At 42.4% G+C, this 20,264-nt stretch overlaps 1 protein-coding gene across 11 annotated transcripts in view; it reads right to left on the reverse strand.

The window, feature by feature from the left end:
* nckap5l (NCK-associated protein 5-like) overlaps positions 1-20,264 on the reverse strand; it is a 752,792-nt gene that overhangs the window by 265,136 nt on the left and 467,392 nt on the right. For all 11 annotated transcript variants that reach the window (XM_059647402.1, XM_059647401.1, XM_059647405.1 and 8 more), the window contains one exon: positions 1,398-1,538. In XM_059647402.1, coding sequence (XP_059503385.1) covers positions 1,398-1,538 — 141 coding nt within the window. The remainder of the gene's footprint in view (positions 1-1,397; positions 1,539-20,264) is intronic.

A 20,264-nucleotide genomic window follows, 5' to 3' on the forward strand; every position in this document is an offset into this window, starting at 1 on the left:
TGTGTACAAACATTACCAGATCTCTCTGTTTGTAGACCTCATTTTAGAGGTGTACCCTTTACTTTATATTTCCTCTTCTTATCCTTCCTACCAAAAAAAAATTCAAACTTCTCTCCATTGAATTTGATCTGCCACATATTCACCCATTCCACCAGCCTCTGCCCTCTCAATATCTACCACTGTCCTGTTCACACTTTGCAATACTTTCTAGTTCTGTGTCATCTATAAACTTTGTAATGATGGCTTATGAAACCATACATCAATAAAAATCAGTGGTCTTATTCCAACCTAGTCCAAAACCAACCAGTCACCATTCTTCTCTACTTCCCATCACTCAGCCACCTTCATATCATGCTGGCAGTATCCCTTTTATTCCCTGGGATTCAACTTTGCTGGCAACTCTATCAAACACCCATACATCTCATCAACCATATTACACTCAATAACCCTTTCCCATTAAAATTAAAAATCTTATTCAACTCAGTTAAACACAATCTGCTGTTAATGTTTATGCTTGTTTTTCTCAACTAAATTACATTTGTCCAAACAACATAATTTTATCTCAGATATGGTTTTTAAAACTTTTCCATCACTGATGTTCCATTCATTGGCCTCTACTTGCTGGATTTATCCATACGTGCTTTTCTTTAAATAAAACAAGGGTTTAGCATTTGCAATTTTTCAGTCCTCTAGCTACACAGGGTGTCTAAAAGCAGTTCTGAGAAAGGGTCACTCACCTCAAAACATTAACGCTGATTTCTGCTGATGCAGCCAGACGTGCTGAGCTTTTCCAGCGATTTCTGTTTTTGTACTTAAGCAGAGTTGGAAGATTATGGATCATGCTTCCACAATTTCCACACCTACATCACTCAGTATCATCAGATACATCCCATCTGATCATAATGATCATCAACTTCATGTATGGCCAGTTTCTATTATATTATAACTCCTCTTTATTAATTTTTAACTCGAGTAAATAATCTAATTTCCATTTCACTATAATTTGATGGCATCTTAAAAAAAATTTTACAAAGTATTCATTTATCACCTTAGTCAAGCCCATTGTTAGTACGCAAATGTAAGTTTTTTGATCCTTAAAGGCCCACTCCACCTCTTGCTAGCCTTTTACAATCTATATTACTGAACATTAGCTGTCAGTCTATTCTCATATTCACTTTGGTGATAGTTGGGCTTGTATCCACATCGAACATTTGTAGACATGCCTACCTATGTTTGAGTAAATCTGCCATGGTGAACTTGACCAATGTTCTTTATCGGGGTTTGTCAGATAGTAGTGATAGAAGTGGTAATAGGTGCTTTTCATTTGACATTTGGTGCAAGACTTTCAAATTTAGACAGATACAACTTATTGCAGACAAACTTTATCATTTGCTTACCTCTAGGGTTCGCAATCGTTCCAAAAGGTGCCCTGTTCTTTCTTGTTCCACAATACTACTCTCACTGTGTGAATACTGATCAGTTGCATTAATATCTGCTGCTGTCTCTGTGCAAGCTGCTGCTTCTTCTGACAGTTTACCCTAGACATGAGAGCAATAAAAATATTAAAATAATTTTTTTGCATAGGACACCAAATAACTTAAATATATCACCCTTGGATTCAATTTAATGCTGAGCAGAACAACAAAGTTTGCACTTAGTAATGGAATGCACTTGGCAAATTGACATCTACAATGGTTCAGAATTTGTGAAAAAGTAATGGGTCATATTTATAGCGGCCTGGAAAATGTGGTCTGCAGTTAGATTTGGGACAGAATCATGCTAGAACCCCAGTAATGCACAGCTTGACATTAAGAGCAACTTGCTGGAACTTTTATACACTTGCCGAGTGGTCCGGCAAGTTTTGCACCAGAAAGCAATAGGTTGACAATTAAGGACGGTGTGGGGAGAGGGGAATGTTGCAGATTGCAGCTTGTTAAATACCTTTCTAGTGCCACAATTTGCCTCATAAATATTCAGTTACCTAACTTAGCAAACCTGCTGAAAAGCTGGACATCAAGAAATCTCAACATGTAAACCAGAGTGGGCACCTGCCTCAAAAGGAATTTCATGTTGGAAACCAGGTGCCAATACATCAGGGCATGTTTCATGGGCATTTGCCAGAGAGATCTCCTGCTCATGGATATTGGCATATGACAAGTGGCAACCTTTAAAAACACCCATGGCACACCCCTGATCCACTTACAGCGTGCTTCATAGCTGTATGCCATACTGCACTGCACTGGCAACTCTCATTGTAATGCTACTGTAAGAACACCACACTCAGGGACAAGAACCCAAGTCATGTATCTGCATCTTCTGTCTGTTCACTTGGTCTTGTGGTGTTCACTCACGCATGTTCACAGTATCCTTGCCTTGCCTGTTTTTCATGTTTTACAGCCTCAGCTAATGATACTAGGATGATATTACTAGCATATTGCTGTGCTGTTTAGCAGAGATTCAGGAAGCTTGTCCTCAGTCAAAGCAAGGGAAATTGCCTTCACACAGATGCTCCCAGCACAGTAAGTCAAGTGCAGCTTCAGGTTTTAGTCCAGTGACCTGGACTCAGCCAGTCAGCCTCCACACAATGCTCTCCATGTAATGGGTGAGGAGCTGAATGTCTGACAGTCCACCAAATTTCCTGATATTGGTGACCTATTGTCGGCTGTTTTCTTCCGGAATAATGGAGGAGCAGGTATCAAGGGAGATGAGAGTGGGTGGTCCAGCTGTTACATTTGATGTAGTGTGGGTGGGGAAGGAGGAGGGGTGAGTGAGTAGGCATTACAGGGGGCATGGAGGGTTTTTGGTGACAGTGATTGTAATTGGTGACAGAGATAGAGGGAAAATGTTGCAAGAAATAGGGAGTGTGAGGGAACAGGAGCCTTGGTTACAGGTAGCAGAGACAGGCTGAATGTGATATATCAGAGAGAGAAGATGGTGGCACTAATTCTGGTGTGAGGGAAAGTCATTGACCTTCTTGCTACACAGTGTAGGGCATTCCACCAGACGTATGAGATTATACTGAGCCTGGTGGCAACCACAGGCCAGGCTGGCATGGTCAGGTGTGGTGGCCTCCTCTAGTCCTAAGGGAGAGGATGTTCTACCTGAGCACCATTCCTTCCAGCAGGACATTCAGGCTCTTGCTTGAAAAGGAAGGCATCAATTGTTCCTGATTTGTCAGGTACAGAGCAAATGTCATGAACAGTGCAGGGCAGCTCCACAATGACAGTGCCCCTCTTGGCATGCTAACTCCCAAGATGCTAATCAATTCCATGACATCTCAGCAATGATGTGTTGGTCTATGAACGGTGTGTTGTAAAGTGGCGGTAGAATCAAATGAAGGGTTCACCGTAGGGGCATAAGTAGTTAATGGGTGAGTGTGGTAAAACATGATGACAAACCTTGCAATGCTTCACAAAAAACTCACTGTAAGTAGCACTCAGCTGAACAAGTACAAGATTCAGTCCAATGTGACAGATGCACAATATTGTTCATGTGTAAATCAACCTAAAAATGATGGTTGGGAACACAAACGTCTTGGAAAATGTCATATTTTCCCTCATCTCCCCATGGCTGTCACAGAATGGTAATGCACATTTTAGTTGTCCATTAAACACAGTCTATCAGGGCTAATAACTAACAGTATAAGCATCTTTTTAAATAAAGTAATTGATAATGAGTGCCCATCAACACCTTTGGCCTAGAAAGTGAAAACATGAACTAGTGCATTGCTGTGGAATTTAATAACTTGAGATATGATATTTAAAGTATTCACTTGGCTTTCTTCCTTTATCTTGTTCTTCTTTCACTTCCAAATTCTGATTTGATGTTGAATTTATCCATTCTTCCTCAATCTTGTTCTGATATCTTTTTGATTGTTAAATCTCAATGTTTATGGAGATAGGTCCTGTCATTCACAAATGGCTCAGAAGTCCTGTTGCCTTTGCCACACTTCTCAATTTAATCTCCACTAACATTTATGGCTGAAGGATGCAAAATAAAGACCACTAAACTGGGCACTCCACAGGACACCCTGTGCCAGCAAATGCTGGGTTTAAAAGTCTCAAACACATGAAATATAAAATCATGCCCTCGATATTCTGATACTAAGCAGAAATAAGTGTGGCATACAGTTTTTAGACACGGGAAAACTCGCAATAAATAGGGGCCTGGATGAAATATTCACATTAATTCACCACAATGCATTTTTAAAATAAAATTTTATCCTTATATGTTTATGACAGGAGACTTATTTAAAACTATGTTCCGACTGAACATGGACCACAACATTAAAGTAACTTGACTTTGACATGAGATAGTGGGAACTGCAGATGCTGGAGAATCCAAGATAATAAAATGTGAGGCTGGATGAACACAGCAGGCCAAGCAGCTTCTCAGGAGCACAAAACCTGACGTTTCGGGCCTAGACCCTTCATCAGAGAGGGGGATGGGGAGAGGGAGCTGGAATAAATAGGGAGAGAGGGGGAGGCGGACCGAAGATGGAGAGTAAAGAAGATAGGTGGAGAGAGTATAGGTGGGGAGGTAGGGAGGGGATAGGTCAGTCCAGGGAAGACAGACAGGTCAAGGAGGTGGGATGAGGTTAGTAGGTAGCTGGGGGTGCGGCTTGGGGTGGGAGGAAGGGATGGGTGAGAGGAAGAACCGGTTAGGGAGGCAGAGACAGGTTGGACTGGTTTTGGGATGCAGTGGGTGGGGGGGAAGAGCTGGGCTGGTTGTGTGGTGCAGTGGGGGGAGGGGACGAACTGGGCTGGTTTAGGGATGCAGTAGGGGAAGGGGAGATTTTGAAACTGGTGAAGTCCACATTGATACCATATGGCTGCAGGGTTCCCAGGCGGAATATGAGTTGCTGTTCCTGCAACCTTCGGGTGGCATCATTGTGGCACTGCAGGAGGCCCATGATGGACATGTCATCTAGAGAATGGGAGGGGGAGTGGAAATGGTTTGCGACTGGGAGGTGCAGTTGTTTGTCGCGAACTGAGCGGAGGTGTTCTGCAAAGCGGTCCCCAAGCCTCCGCTTGGTTTCCCCAATGTAGAGGAAGCCGCACCGGGTACAGTGGATGCAGTATATCACATTGGCAGATGTGCAGGTGAACCTCTGCTTAATGTGGAATGTCATCTTGGGATCTGGGATAGGGGTGAGGGAGGAGGTGTGGGGACAAGTGTAGCATTTCCTGCGGTTGCAGGGGAAGGTTCCGGGTGTGGTGGGGTTGGAGGGCAGTGTGGAGCGAACAAGGGAGTCACGGAGAGAGTGGTCTCTCCGGAAAGCAGACAGGGGAGGGGATGGAAAAATGTCTTGGGTGGTGGGGTCGGATTGTAAATGGCGGATGTGTCGGAGGATGATGCGTTATATCCGGAGGTTGGTAGGGTGGTGTGTGAGAACGAGGGGGATCCTCTTGGGGCGGTTGTGGCGGGGGCGGGGTGTGAGGGATGTGTTGCGGGAAATACGGGAGACGCGGTCAAGGGCGTTCTCGATCACTGTGGGGAGAAAGTTGTGGTCCTTAAAGAACTTGGACATCTGGGATGTGCGGGAGTGGAATGTCTTATTGTGGGAGCAGATGCGGCGGAGGCGGAGGAATTGGGAATAGGGGATGGAATTTTTGCAGGAGGGTGGGTGGGAGGAGGTGTATTCTAGGTAGCTGTGGGAGTCGGTGGGCTTGAAATGGACATCAGTTACAAGCTGGTTGCCTGAGATGGAGACTGAGAGGTCCAGGAAGGCGAGGGATGTGCTGGAGATCGCCCAGGTGAACTGAAGGTTGGGGTGGAAGGTGTTGGTGAAGTGGATGAACTGTTCGAGCTCCTCTGGGGAGCAAGAGGCGGCGCCGATACAGTCATCAATGTACCGGAGGAAGAGGTGGGGTTTGGGGCCTGTGTAGGTGCGGAAGAGGGACTGTTCCACGTAACCTACAAAGAGGCAGGCATAGCTGGGGCCCATGCGGGTGCCCATGGCCATCCCCTTAGTCTGTAGGAAGTGGGATCGAGAACGCCCTTGACCGCGTCTCCCGTATTTCCCGCAACACATCCCTCACACCCCGCCCCCGCCACAACCGCCCCAAGAGGATCCCCCTCGTTCTCACACACCACCCTACCAACCTCCGGATACAACGCATCATCCTCCGACACTTCCGCCATTTACAATCCGACCCCACCACCCAAGACATTTTTCCATCCCCTCCCCTGTCTGCTTTCCGGAGAGACCACTCTCTCTGTGACTCCCTTGTTCGCTCCACACTGCCCTCCAACCCCACCACACCCGGCACCTTCCCCTGCAACCGCAGGAAATGCTACACTTGTCCCCACACCTCCTCCCTCACCCCTATCCCAGGCCCCAAGATGACATTCCACATCAAGCAGAGGTTCACCTGCACATCTGCCAATGTGGTATACTGCATCCACTGTACCCGGTGCGGCTTCCTCTACATTGGGGAAACCAAGCGGAGGCTTGGGGACCGCTTTGCAGAACACCTCCGCTCAGTTCGCAACAAACAACTGCACCTCCCAGTCGCAAACCATTTCCACTCCCCCTCCCATTCTCTAGATGACATGTCCATCATGGGCCTCCTGCACTGCCACAATGATGCCACACGAAGGTTGCAGGAACAGCAACTCATATTCCGCCTGGGAACCCTGCAGCCTAATGGTATCAATGTGGACTTCACCAGCTTCAAAATCTCCCCTTCCCCTACTGCATCCCTAAACCAGCCTAGTTCGTCCCCTCCCCCCACTGCACCACACAACCAGCCCAGCTCTTCCCCCCCACCCACTGCATCCCAAAACCAGTCCAACCTGTCTCTGCCTCCCTAACCGGTTCTTCCTCTCACCCATCCCTTCCTCCCACCCCAAGCCGCACCCCCAGCTACCTACTAACCTCATCCCACCTCCATGACCTGTCCGTCTTCCCTGGACTGACCTATCCCCTCCCTACCTCCCCACCTATACTCTCTCCACCTATCTTCTTTTCTCTCCATCTTCGGTCCGCCTCCCCCTCTCTCCCTATTTATTCCAGCTCCCTCTCCCCATCCCCCTCTCTGATGAAGGGTCTGGGCCCGAAACGTCAGCTTTTGTGCTCCTGAGATGCTGCTTGGCCTGCTGTGTTCGTCCAGCCTCACATTTTATTATCTTGGAATTCTCCAGCATCTGCAGTTCCCATTATCTCTAATGACCACGAGTTTGTTTTCTCTCAGATTATCATTTTAAACACTTTTGTGGTTAAGCTTGACTGGTTTAAACACTAACCATTTGGTTTGGAAATCTGACATGTTTTTAGTCTCCTTAGAGATCAATTAGACAGTGGGTTTCTTCCACTTCTGCTCCCATTGGCAGTTGCACAATCCCACCACTTGATGGAGCTTCATGCCCTGAAGATCTCAATCTTTCACCACCAGTATCACTCATGCATTGTGGGAAACTGGCTTTTGCTTGATTGCTCTATGAGGGAGCCAGCGGTGGTAATTTGTGGAAAAGCTTTTTATTTCGGAAAAGCACATTTTGAAATTATGCATTTTTTTGTCAACAAGAACTTTAAACTGTTCAACAAAGTATCATGTGCTCAGCCTCTGAGGTTCTTGTGTAGTCAGCCATGTAGAGTCATTGATGACAGTTAAATATTAAGTATCTCACCAGATTTGTAAACCAGCTAGCTAAACAGGAGCTCTTTTATATTTGAAGTGACAATATTTATCAGATTCATCTCCTAGTTTGTAATATTAACAACACTGACTTCTTACATTAATTTATAATTACTTTGTAGCTCTTAAACGGTCATATTTTGTAATAAGGTTAAATGTATTTATAATGGTGCTCACCATTAAGTTGTGAGCAGCAACTTCTGGTATCCACACATAAGTGATTAAGTATGAAAACCTAGAAATGCCTGTTCAGTTGTCCGGCATTTCTTCAAGCATCAGTGTGCTGGTATCTTGGCAAAAGACTTTGCACTACAATATTTTTAGCATCATGAATATTTTGTACATTCTCACTAGGTTCCCATCAGATATGTCAGAAAAAAGTATGTGACTTTTACCTGATGAGTTAAGCCTTAAATTAATCTGAAACAACTTCTCCGGCACTGAAAATAGACTCCTAACAAGTTTTGAGTAACTTTCTTTCAGATTTTAATTATTGTTGGATTTTTTGCATCTCATATCTCATAATATCATCTAACTGCCCCTCTCTTCATGGTACTTTCTTCATATGATCTTCTATCCATTTAGATGTTGAACTTATGTTTCCTAGTTTAAAAGGCAGTGCACTGAAATGATATTTATAATCTGATTCATTGAGGAAGCAAGTTGTTGCTCACAATATTTATTCAAATGCTAGACCAACACCCCCACCCTGTAGAGAGAGCCACATTATTTTTAACACACTATGTTATGTTACTGCTTAAAAGCTCACCAAATTCTGTGTGTAACAGTAATCATAAATGAACAGCAAACTCTGTTAGCTGCAAAATTTAGGTCAGTTTATTTTTAAATTGACTGAGCCTATTGTACATTGTTGACAGATAATACATGAAAATCCTCAGTACATGAAACAGCTGTGAATATGTTTTTAAAAGTTGGAAATCCATGCTGTAATAATATTCAGTATGTTAAGTAATAAAATCTGCAAATACCTGCTTTAAATATTTAAAGCACAGAAACTATGACTTAAAAGATTAGTCTTAATCTTCTATAAAGCCAGTTGATGTAAAAAAAAACAGCTGAATATGACTTTGACAATTGAAAGGTTGCCTGTTGGGTGAAATGTGCAAGGTGTGGAATACAGTGTGAATGCATTGGGGTTAACAATCTGAAAATCAACAGAGCTAAAAACAATGGTGTCAGATGACAATATGCAGATTCTCAACATCAGGAATATTTCTCTAATGGAATTGGAATAAGATTTCTTCGGAGGGCGGCTGTAAGGAATAAATATCCCAAGAACAAAATTCTACAGCAAACGATCAGTTCTGCAGCTGGAAAATGATGGAGTAGTAAGAACAAAGGCTCCACTTCACCTAATGGCAACAGATGGTGTTAGTAGATGCATTAATGGGCAGCACTCCAATCCCTGTCACTAGCATCCCTACCTTTCACAAGAACAGAAGCATACCTATCAGCACCATCACAAACAGCAGCAACTTACTGTAATAAACATATCAAGGTGCTTCATGGGAGCATTGTAAAATTAAATCCAACTGTCTCACATAAGGTATTATTTGCTAAGGTAGTTAAGCTTAAGGGGTGTTTCAGGTGGAAAGTGATGTAAGGGAACAGAGAGATATAGGGAAGGGATTCCACAGCTTTAGGCCTAAGCAATGTACAGGCACAGCCATCAACTATAGCAGAATTATGACTGGAGATACATAACTGACCTACAAAAAGCAGCGCAAATACGAGCGTTGGTGAGCCAGTGGAGGTAGAAGCATTTCGGACAAGTGAGCCAATACATGTATTTGGAAACAAGGATGAGCATTTTATAACCAAGAAAGTACTTGACTTGGAGCTAAAATAGCACAGCAAACACAAGGGTGACGGGGGAAACAGGACTGGATCCACATTAAGACTAGGGCAGCAGAGCTTTGGATAAACTCAATGTTCGGGAAAGTAGAATGTTGCAAGATCAGACAGATACGCAAATAAAATGTCAAGGCTCGACATTGCAAAGGCATGTATGAAGATTTAAGGAGCAGATGAGCTGAGACCACAATTAAGTCAGTCAACGTCATGGAGATAGAAACAGACAGTTTTAGTGATAGCATAAATGAAATTCAAAGCTCATCCTGGACCAAATAAAACATTATGAACAGGCCAGCATGATGTCAGATTTTCCAAAGAGAGGGATAGATTTGATATAAGATATGGGAACGGGGACCAAAAGCAATGCTGCAGTCTTTGTAATTATTAATTGAAGGTAATTTTTGTTCAAGAAAAACTTCATACTGGATAAGCAGTGTGCAATATTTGTGATAGTCAAGGAGTTAAGAGAGGTAGTGATGTGCTAGAGCTGGATGTTTACAGATGTGTGAAAGCTCATCCTGTGCCTTCAGCTGATGTGTCCGAGGGACAGCATAGTGATAAAAAGTAGGATAAAACCAATCAATCCCTGAGGGACACCTGAATGGGGCAGGACCCAGAAGAGAAGTGATTACAAATGGCACTATAATTATGAGTAGTTAGACAAAAACGGGTCTACACGAGAGCAAATCCATCCAGCTGGATAACGGTGGAAAAGTGGTGGAGGAGGATGGTGTGATCAATTATCACAAAAACTGTAGTCAGGATAAGAAATACGAGGAGGGAAAAGTTATCTTTGTCACAAGCACACAGGATGTCATTTGTGACTTTGGTAAGTAATGTTTCATTGCAGTGGTGGGGGAGGAAGCAAGTTTGGAGAGATTCAAACAGATTTCTGTGAAAAATACAAACAAATTTGTGAGGCAACAACACAGTTAAGGATTTTGAAGCAGCAAAGAGCATTAGAGATGAGATAACAGTTTGCGAAGATGGTAGGGTAAGGTTTTTTTGAATGGAGTTATGATGACAGAACATTCATTAGAGTTTAGAAGGTTGAGGGGAGATCTAATAGAAACATACAAGACAATGCATGGCTTAGAACGGGTGGACTCTGGGAGGTTGTTTCCGTTAGGCGGGGAGACTAGGACCCGTGGGCACAGCCTTAAAATTAGAGGGGGTAAATTTAAAACGGATGTGAGGAGACATTTCTTCAGGCAGAGTGTGGTGGGCTTGTGGAATTCATTGCCACGGAGCACAGTGGAGGCCGAGACGTTAAATGTCTTCAAGGCAGAGATTGATAATTTCTTGATCTTGCAAGGAATTAAGGGCTATGGGGAGAGTGCAGGTAAGTGGAGTGGAAATGCCCATCAACCATGATTAAATGGCAGAGTGGACTCGATGGGTGGAATGGCCTTACTTCCACTCCTATGTCTTATGGTCTTAAGATTTAAAAGGAGGAAGGCGCAATACCTCAAAAAAACTGGGAAGGTGAATGGTTATTTGACTTGCTGTAAGTTGACAGATGAGAATGTTCAACAGTTTGCCAATACACACAAATGCATTTTCATCCCCTCCATGGATGGACACAACCAAAATAAAAACCTGTCTTGTCTTTGAACATGGGTGTTTTTCAATCGGAGGCCGTCCTTACTCCTCACCATTACATAGTCAAAACAATTGATTGAGGCACTTAATGTGACTCTCTTTCCTTTCGGTTCACCCTTACATTGGAATCAGAAAGAGTCAGATTCAAATTCCACCCCAGGTGCGGCCGTACAGGACACTGGTTAGGCCACTTTTAGAATACCTGGTCACCTAGCTATAGGAAAGATGTGGTGAGAATTGAAAACATTCAGAAAAGATTCACAAGGATGTTGCCAGGGTTGGAGAGTTGAGCTGTAGGGAGGGGCTGTGTAGGCTGGGGCTATTTGCCTTGGACAGTCGGAGGTCGGAAGGGAGGAACCTTGCAGAAGCTTATAAAATTATGAGGGGTGTGGATAGGGTGAGCAGCCAAGGTCTTTTCCCCAGGGAAGGGGAGTCCAAATCTAGAGGGCATTGGTTTATGATGAGAGGGAAAAGATTTAAAAGGGGCCGAAAGGAAAACATTTTCATGCAGTCGGTGGTGCATGTATGGAATGACCTGCCAGAGGAGGTGGTGGTGGTGGCTGATACAATGACAACATTTAAAAGGCTTCTGGATGGATACATGAATGGGAAGGGTTTAGGGGGATATGGGCTAAATGCTGGCAAATGGGATTAAATTAATTTAGGATATCTGGTCGGCACAGACAAATTGGACCAAAGGGTCTGCTTTCATGCTGTACACCTCTATGACTAAGACCTGTGTGTCCTCATGCACCAGCAACTGAAAGCAAGTGTGTAGGTGCAACAGGCAGTAAAGAAGGCAGACTGTTAGTTGACCTTCATAGTGAGAAGACCCAAGTACAGGAACGTAGATGTCTTGCTGTCATTGTATAGGGCTCTGGTGAGGCAACAGCTGGAATACGGTATGCTCTTTTGGTCTCCTTATCTGAGGAAAGATATTCTTGCCACACAGTGACTGTGGCAAAGATTTACAAAATTGATTCCTGGGTTGGCAGAATTTAGTTGGTTAAGACTGTATTTACTAGAGTACAGAAGAATGAGAGTGGGTCTTATAGAAACCTACAAAATACGAATAGGACTGGACAGATTAGATGCAGGAAGGACATTCCTAATGGGTTGCTTGGATTGGGGTTACCAAAACAATGGGTTATAGTTTAAGGGTAAGGAGAAAACCATTTGGTACTGAGATGAAGAGAAATTTCTTCGCTCAGAGAGCCTCTGGAATTCATTACCACAGAAAAAGTGGTTGAAATCAAAACATTGTGTTTTCAATAAGGAGATAGAAATAGCTCATGACAAGGGGGATCAAGGGATATGGAGGAGGGCAGGATTAAGGTACTGAGCTTGATAATCAGCCATGATCATATCAAATGGTGAAGCAGGTACAAGAGATCAAATGGCCCACTCCTGCTCCTATCTTCTATGTTTCTATGCTCCTACGAAAAGGTAACCAATTCCAAAAGCAGCTAATTAAAGCTACATATGTACAAATGCTGTTATGAAAGGATATGGGCATAAAGGTAGATATGCTGATTCAATTGCAACAGAAGATAACAATTTTAAATTGCATGTTAAGATGGCACCTTGTGAAGTTTCCAGTGGTACTGGCAGCTGGGAAAATATACCTCAGCGAATCTGAATGATAGGAATTGACCTGACAATAGATAATCCAAAAAATAACAAATACTTGCTATTGCCAATTCCTAGCAACCAGTCTGTTGATTTCTCAATAAAGATTCTTCTCAACAAGCATCCAATTCTCATGCTTATTCTTGAGCTTTAGCTTGGGCCAGGGAAGAGGGGAGTTCAGTGAAGCAGCATTTAGCATTGCATCACACTGCTTATCTTGATAAGACACTTATTATACATGGCCAAGCTTGCAAAACTCTCTCAACACCTCTGTGATAAAGTTAGAAGTTGCCCAGCTGCTGGGCATTTTCAGCTTAATCCCTGATGCGTACTGGCGATTATATAATTGTATCAATGCATTGACATTAATTAAATACAACTGGGTATTCTTTCTCAGATCCTGCCAAATATTATTTTAACTTTAACAGGTCAACAAGTTTGGATCTGCCTGCCGATTACACGATCCAAAGTTATGTACACTTTTGAGCATTAGGTTCTGTTTAAATAGTTATCCATGTACTCCACTCTTTTACATGTAACAACCAGTTTCTGTACAGATTTCGAAATAATTTTCTGTTCAGGTGCAAGTTAGCAGTACTTCTGAATGCAGAGAAATCATTTCAACTGTATAGAATTCTGATGAGATGTCAGTTGAGTTACACATTCCCCTTGCCTCAGGGAGGATACACTTACAACAGCGTAGGGCATCCCAAATTGTGCATTGTCAACTCCAAAATCTTCGGGTCGCAACCTACAATGCAGAAATGCCTGCCATGGAGCTCCAACCAAATGCAAATATTGCAAGACCCCTTTAAGGTTCAGGTAATTTTTTTTTTAAAAGTGCATGTGTGTGTGTCTTCGAACTACCTAACTCCATAGACCTGATAACAAAATGTGAAGCTGGATGAACACAGCAGGCCAAACAGCATCTTAGGAGCACAAGAGCTGGCGTTTCGAGCCTAGACCCTTCATCAGAAAACATCTCATGGGAAGTAGATGGTTATCAAAAAACCCTGCAGGGTAACAGCTTTTCCCTCTATTGTTTTCAGAGACCTCCCACCAGCCCACTGAATCCAAAGCTCTTAGACAATTCACACCTTCCTCTCAGGCATTTACCCTATTTCCCCTCTCCCCTGAATACTGTGAAGTGATTCATTTTGGAAGGTCGAATTTGAGTGCAGAATACAGAGTTAATGGCAGGATTCTCGGCACTGTGGAGGAACAGAGGGATCTTGGGGTCCACATCCATAGATCCTTCAGAGTTGCTATCCAAGTTGATAGGGTTGTAAAGAAGGTGTATGATGTGTTGGCTTTCATTGGCAGGTGAATTGAGTTTACGAGGGCAAGGTTATGCTGCAGCTCTATAAAACTCTGATTAGATCTCACTTGAAATATTTGTTCTGATCTGAACACCTCATTATAGGAAAGATGTGAAAGCTTTGGAGAGGGTGCAGAGGAGATTTACCAGAATACTGCCTGGACTGGAGGGCCATTCTTATGAGGAAAGTTTGAGGGAGCTAGGGCTCCCTAGGTGTACAAGATGATGAGAAGCACAGATAGAGTGGATAGTTAGAGACTTTTTCCCAGGTCAGAAATGACTATTACGAGGCAGCATAACTTTGAGGTGATTGGAAGAAGGTAAGGGGGAGATGTCAGAAGTAGGTTCTTCACACAGAGAGTGGTGGGTGTGTGGAATGCATTGCTGGCAGTGGTAGTGGATTCAGATACTTTAGAGACTTTTAAGCAACTCTTGGATAGGCACATGGAGGATAGTAAAAGGTAGGGTATGCAGCACAGTTTGATGTTGTAGTTGGTTGGCTTGCCAGGCTAGTTTATTGTTTCGCAGATGTTTCATTACCCTGCTGGGTAACATCATCACTGCAGCCTCCGATCAAGTGCCATTGTGCTTTCCCACCTGGTTTTTAAACCCTGGAGTCTGTTGAGCTGGATTACCTCACTTCTGTTTTATTTCACAGTGGAGTGTATATGGGGTTGAGCTCTATGTGTTGGTAATTCAGCTCAACACACTCCAGAGTATAAATAACAGGCAGGGAAACACAACGGCCCCCACTTCATCAGAGGCTGCACCGAGGATGTTACCCAGCAGGGTAATGAAATGTCCATGAAACAATGAACCAGCTTGGCAAGCCAACCAACTACAACATCCACAGCCCAATGTATAAATCTACTTTAAAACCTGAGGGTAGTTTGATCTTAGTAGGATAATAGATTGGTACATAATCGTGGGCTGAAGGGCCTGTAATGTGCTGTAATGTTCTATGTTCTATGTTCTCTGTCAGGCATGCAACCACTGTCCTGCTCTCACGTCAAGATTCCTGGCAACTTCCAAGCACAACATGCGATTGCAATGGGAAAATGTTTGGGAAACACTTTTACAGAGGGAGTGAACAGAGATTCAGAGTGACTTCTCCAATGGTGAAACTGTCCTAGGAGGAGACATTGAGGAGACCAAGCCTACATTTCTAGAGCTTAAAGGAACAAGAGGTGATATCGTAGGAACAAACAAAATTCCTGAAGCTACAGACAATATTGAGACGGAACAGAGAATCCTCCTGGCTGTAGCATCTAGAATTAGGGCACAAGGTTTCAGAATTAAAGTAATTTAAGACTAACATGAGGAGGAATCTCTTCACTCAGGGATGAATCTTTGTAATTCTCTCCCCAAACAGCTGTTCAAGCACAGTCATTAGGTAAATTCAAGACAGAGATTTCTAGTTACTAATAATATCACTGGAAATGGGGAATGCATGGGAATGCTTACTGAAATGTGATCAGCCATGATCTAGTTTGGTGAAGTTGGCCAAGAAGTTGAATGGCCTATTCCTACTTCTACACTCCTATGTTTTGAAATGTTGAATGCCAGGTTTAGAAATGTAGTGCCCAGAAAGGACCAATCTTTCAAAAAACATCTCCAAATAAATCTTCTAAGATATTGTTAAATAAGCAATTAACATCAAAACAAACTATTACAATATTAACAGGCCAAAACACTGCTTGCAGCATTGGCCAATAAGAATTGAAGACTTGATGAGATCACTGATTACAGCATAAGTACTATTACACTGAACTCTAACACTCTGAACCTCTGTGTTGTACCTTATTATGATTCTCTTTATTTTCTAAACAGTGAGAAAATTCAAAAGTCAGAAGTGCAAAGGGATCTGGGAGTGTTGGTCCAGGATTCTTTAAAGGTTAACTTCCAGGTAGAGTCCGTAAGTAAGAAAGTGAATGTAATGTCATTTATCTCAAGAGGGTTGGAATATAAAAGTAGTGATGTGCTTCTGAGGCTTTATAAGGCTCTAGTTAGGCCCCATTTAGAATACTGTGTCCAATTTTGGGCCCCACACCTCAGGAAGGACATACTAGCCCTGGAGCGTGTCCAGCAGAGATTCACACGGATGATCCCTGGAATGGTAGGTTTAACGTATGAGGAACGGCGAAGGATCCTGGGATTAAACTCTACTGAGTACAGAAGGTTGAGGGGAGATTTAATAGAAACTTACAAGATAATGTATGGTTTAGAAGGGGTGGACGCTAGGAAGTTGTTTTCGTTAGGCAGGGAGACTCGGACCCATGGGCACAGCCTTAAAATTAGAGAGGGTAAATTTAAAACTGAAATGAGATGACATTTCTTCAACCAGAGAGTGGTGGGCTTGTGGAATTCATTGCTGCAGAGTGCAGTGGAGGCCGGGACGTTGGATGCCTTCAAGGCAGAGATCGACAAATTCTTGATCTCAGAAGGAATCAAGGGCTACGGGGAGAGTGCAGGCAAGTGGAGTTGAAATGCCCATCAGCCATGATTTAAATGACGGAGTGTACTTGATGGGCCGAATGGCCTTACTTCCACTCCTATGTCTTATGGTCTTATGGTCTTACCAACTCACTCACAAGCACATTATGTTTACTATACTGCATTCACTCATTCATAAACACACATTTTTGTAGTACATTTTATAAATTAAATTAAACATCCCTTCTAACCCATTACTGTTTCTTGACACCCTTCAATTTTTATCAGCCCATGCTGCAAGCAACATTTAGACCTGTTAATACTGTAACCTACTCAGAACAATGCCATCCCCACCATTGTGCTCTGTCCTATCCCCAAAGGACAGACATCACACAAATTTTTGCGTACAATATATACAACCGTGTAACACCATAGTGCTGAAATTTTAATGCATTAAGAACTGCATATAATAGAGGCTACTATAAAATTGTATTTTGGTTTTCAGCGCCATTTCGAACTGCGTTACTGCAGATGCTCAATAAAAAGGCTATTTTTGCCACTCACCAATCTCAGTTGTTATTGAAACATGATCCTACAGCTCCCTGCCAGTGATGACTTCCTGGTTGGTTTGTAGGATTTTGGATCAGTTCTTACATTTATGAAGCAAAACTACCTCTCTTTTCGCATTTGTCTACCCTACACGGCCCAGAGGCACAAAGGGATTACCTGAATTTCCGAAGAAGGGTCTCGACCTGAAACATCAGCTTTCCTGCTCCTCTGATGTTGCTTGGCCTGCTGTGTTCATCCAGCCCTACATCTTGTTACCTGAATTGAGGTTATATTTGTGCTAATTTAATAATTTTTATTGAATATTTTTAATTGTTCAGCTTGGCCTGCTGTGTTCATCCAGCCCTACATCTTGTTACCTGAATTGAGGTTATATTTGTGCTAATTTAATAATTTTTATTGAATATTTTTAATTGTTCAGCTTGGCCTGCTGTGTTCATCCAGCTGTACACCTTGTTACCTGAATTGAGGTTATATTTGTGCTAATTTAATATTTTTTATTGAATATTTTTAATTGTTCATAGGCTCTGGGACTATAATCAACGAGTCAAAATATTGAAATTAATCCATATTAAGAGTTTAATCCAAATATTAACTTGCTTTAAGCACCCTGTTAAAGATACATGCATTTCAGTTTCTAAACGTCAACAGAGAAAGCTGTGCTCCTGAGATGCTGCTTGGCCTGCTGTGTTCATCCAGCTCCACACTTTGTTATCTAGGAAACAGCCACCATTTTTGGGATTAGTGATCCAAAAAGAGGTTTCAGTGATATTTCCCAACAATCTATTTTGTTCCAATCCAATTGCTTTCAATGATTTCCCTGACCAGGGTACTTCAAAGAGATAACAGAGAGAGTTAATGAGGGTAATGCCATTGATGCAGACCCTAGAAGACTTTGATATAGTACTACATAACAGGCTTAAGAGAAAACAGGAACGGTAGCACTTCGCTAGGTGAAGGGAGTCAGTCAAAAATGGTGAATGGATTTTTTGGGCTGGAGAAAGGCCTACAGTGATGTTCCACTCTGCACCGAGATTCTTGCTGTTCTGTACAGAAACACAGAAAAATAGGAGGATAGGAAAAATAGGAATGCTATTTGAGCATTTGAGCCTGGTCCACTATTAATCATTCAACTCAGTGTCCTGTTTCCTCCTTCTGTCCTTTGATCTCTTTAGCTCCAAGAAATATATTTAACTCCTTATTGAAAATATTGTGCCTAAGTTCCTCAGTAGGGTTTCAAGCAAGCCTCTCAGGAAACACAATGACAGAATTAAAGATATATACTATACTAAAGATATACTAAAGATACAGATCTTGGTGTACACAAGACAATCTCAATGGCTAAGGATGATACAAAATTTGCAAGTATTATAAACTGTAAGAAGGACACTGTGGATCTTCAACAGGACATGGACAATTTGGAAGAGCAGGCAGATCTACAAAGCTTCCTCCAGCCCAAATAAATCCATTAATCATTGTTTGATTCCAATCACATAGTGAATAGATAATAAAGGAAAAACCGCAGAGAAAAACAAAGAGTACTATTCTAATGGGTGTGCAGGAGTAGAGAAGCCGAGGTGTATATTTTCATTGTGCACTAAAAGTAGTAGGGCAGATGGTGACAGCAATTAATAATGCATAAGGTAAAAGCAGCTTTGACAACAGAGGTACAGAACACGAGTGCAAGGAGGTAATGCTGAACAGTACAAGACACTAACTAAACCTCAGCTGGCACAGCCCTGGGCACAATAATATAGGAAGAATGTGAAAGACATCGCACAGAAAGCAGAACAGGCCTCTTCTGGTTCCCAGGGAATGGTTCCAGGGATGAGAAACCTCACTTAAGATAATAGATTGGAGAAGTTGGGACTGTTTGGTAAAAGTTTTCAAAATCATGGGTGGTCTGGGCACAGAGAAACCTGCTCCCACTTGTTAAAGGGTCATAAATGATGGACAAATTTAGGGTGAATTACAAAAGGAGAAAATGTGATTTCAAAATATCCCTTTTACACAGTGAATTATTAGAAGTCTAAAAAGTATAACCTGGATAAGTGGTAGAGGCAGGAGAATGGTACCAAGTCAAACTTATCATTTGATGAGAAAGTACAGATATGAGATGCTTAAATTGTTGCCTCCAACACTGTAACAATTCAGTGATTCTGGAAACTGGCTAACATTAACAATTTCCAATCTGACTGTTCTCATGAATTATTGTTTCATAGATCAGGTTGTCAGAGTCCTGAATTTTGGTAAAGATGGAGAGGGTCTCTGGCTTAGTCAAAATGATGCCAGAGCCCCGATTCCACAACAGTCTGTTTACTGTTTAGGATTAGTACCCATCACTTTTGATGAGTGGAGGTTGGGAGAACAGAATCTACAATATCTCAATGAAACTAGCAACCTGTCAAGACATCTTCTGGCCTCTAACTTATTACTCAGTCCTTCAGCAGTTTAAAAAAAACTCAACTCTTGTTATTTCACTGTCTGTTGACATAGGCCTGAGGGACGCCATTAAAGGATTTGTGTTGCACGGCTGATTTTATAACTTGTCACTATCATAGTTGGGTGCCTCTTAGAATAGTCAATCAAACTGTAAACTAAAGTGTTTGTAAAGACTTTGAAGTGCTATGTATCCAAATGCTTGTTTCTTATAAGGGAGTAAGTAGCTGAAGGAAGTCACTTGCAGTGAATAGATACTTGTCAGTGTTTTTTATTTTAAGTATGGTGAATTCATCAATAAACCTCGAAAGTTAGTTGTACTTCAGCTTAGCATGTATCCTGATGACTTCTCCTGTTCAAATCTGGGTGAAATGGTATAGAGTATAAAGGAAAAAAGGAGCAGTGGGAAGGGGTATGTTTTGTCATGAGCTGACACTAAGTTAGCATTACAACTATAAAGTGCAGATAGGATTGGATGGAGTGGCATGAGCAGGCATCAGCTGACATGGATGAAGGACATAGAATCTGTAGGTGGTAAGATCTGATTTTACTTTGCTGCTTTTTTAAAACCAACAGCGACAAAATCCAGAATCACCAATCACTTTATGCAGCACACTTCCACACTTGCCATTCCCTGTGGCTAATACTGGACTTGAGAGGGGTGGGGATTCAACTACAATTATCAACAGGGCCCCAAATCTGCATACCCCCAAAAGACCCGGAATGAAAGTCTGACAGGGCAAGGTACTTTCTTCTAAGTC

The sequence above is a fragment of the Stegostoma tigrinum genome, chromosome 7 (assembly GCF_030684315.1).
Source record: "Stegostoma tigrinum isolate sSteTig4 chromosome 7, sSteTig4.hap1, whole genome shotgun sequence".
NCBI lineage: Eukaryota > Metazoa > Chordata > Chondrichthyes > Orectolobiformes > Stegostomatidae > Stegostoma > Stegostoma tigrinum.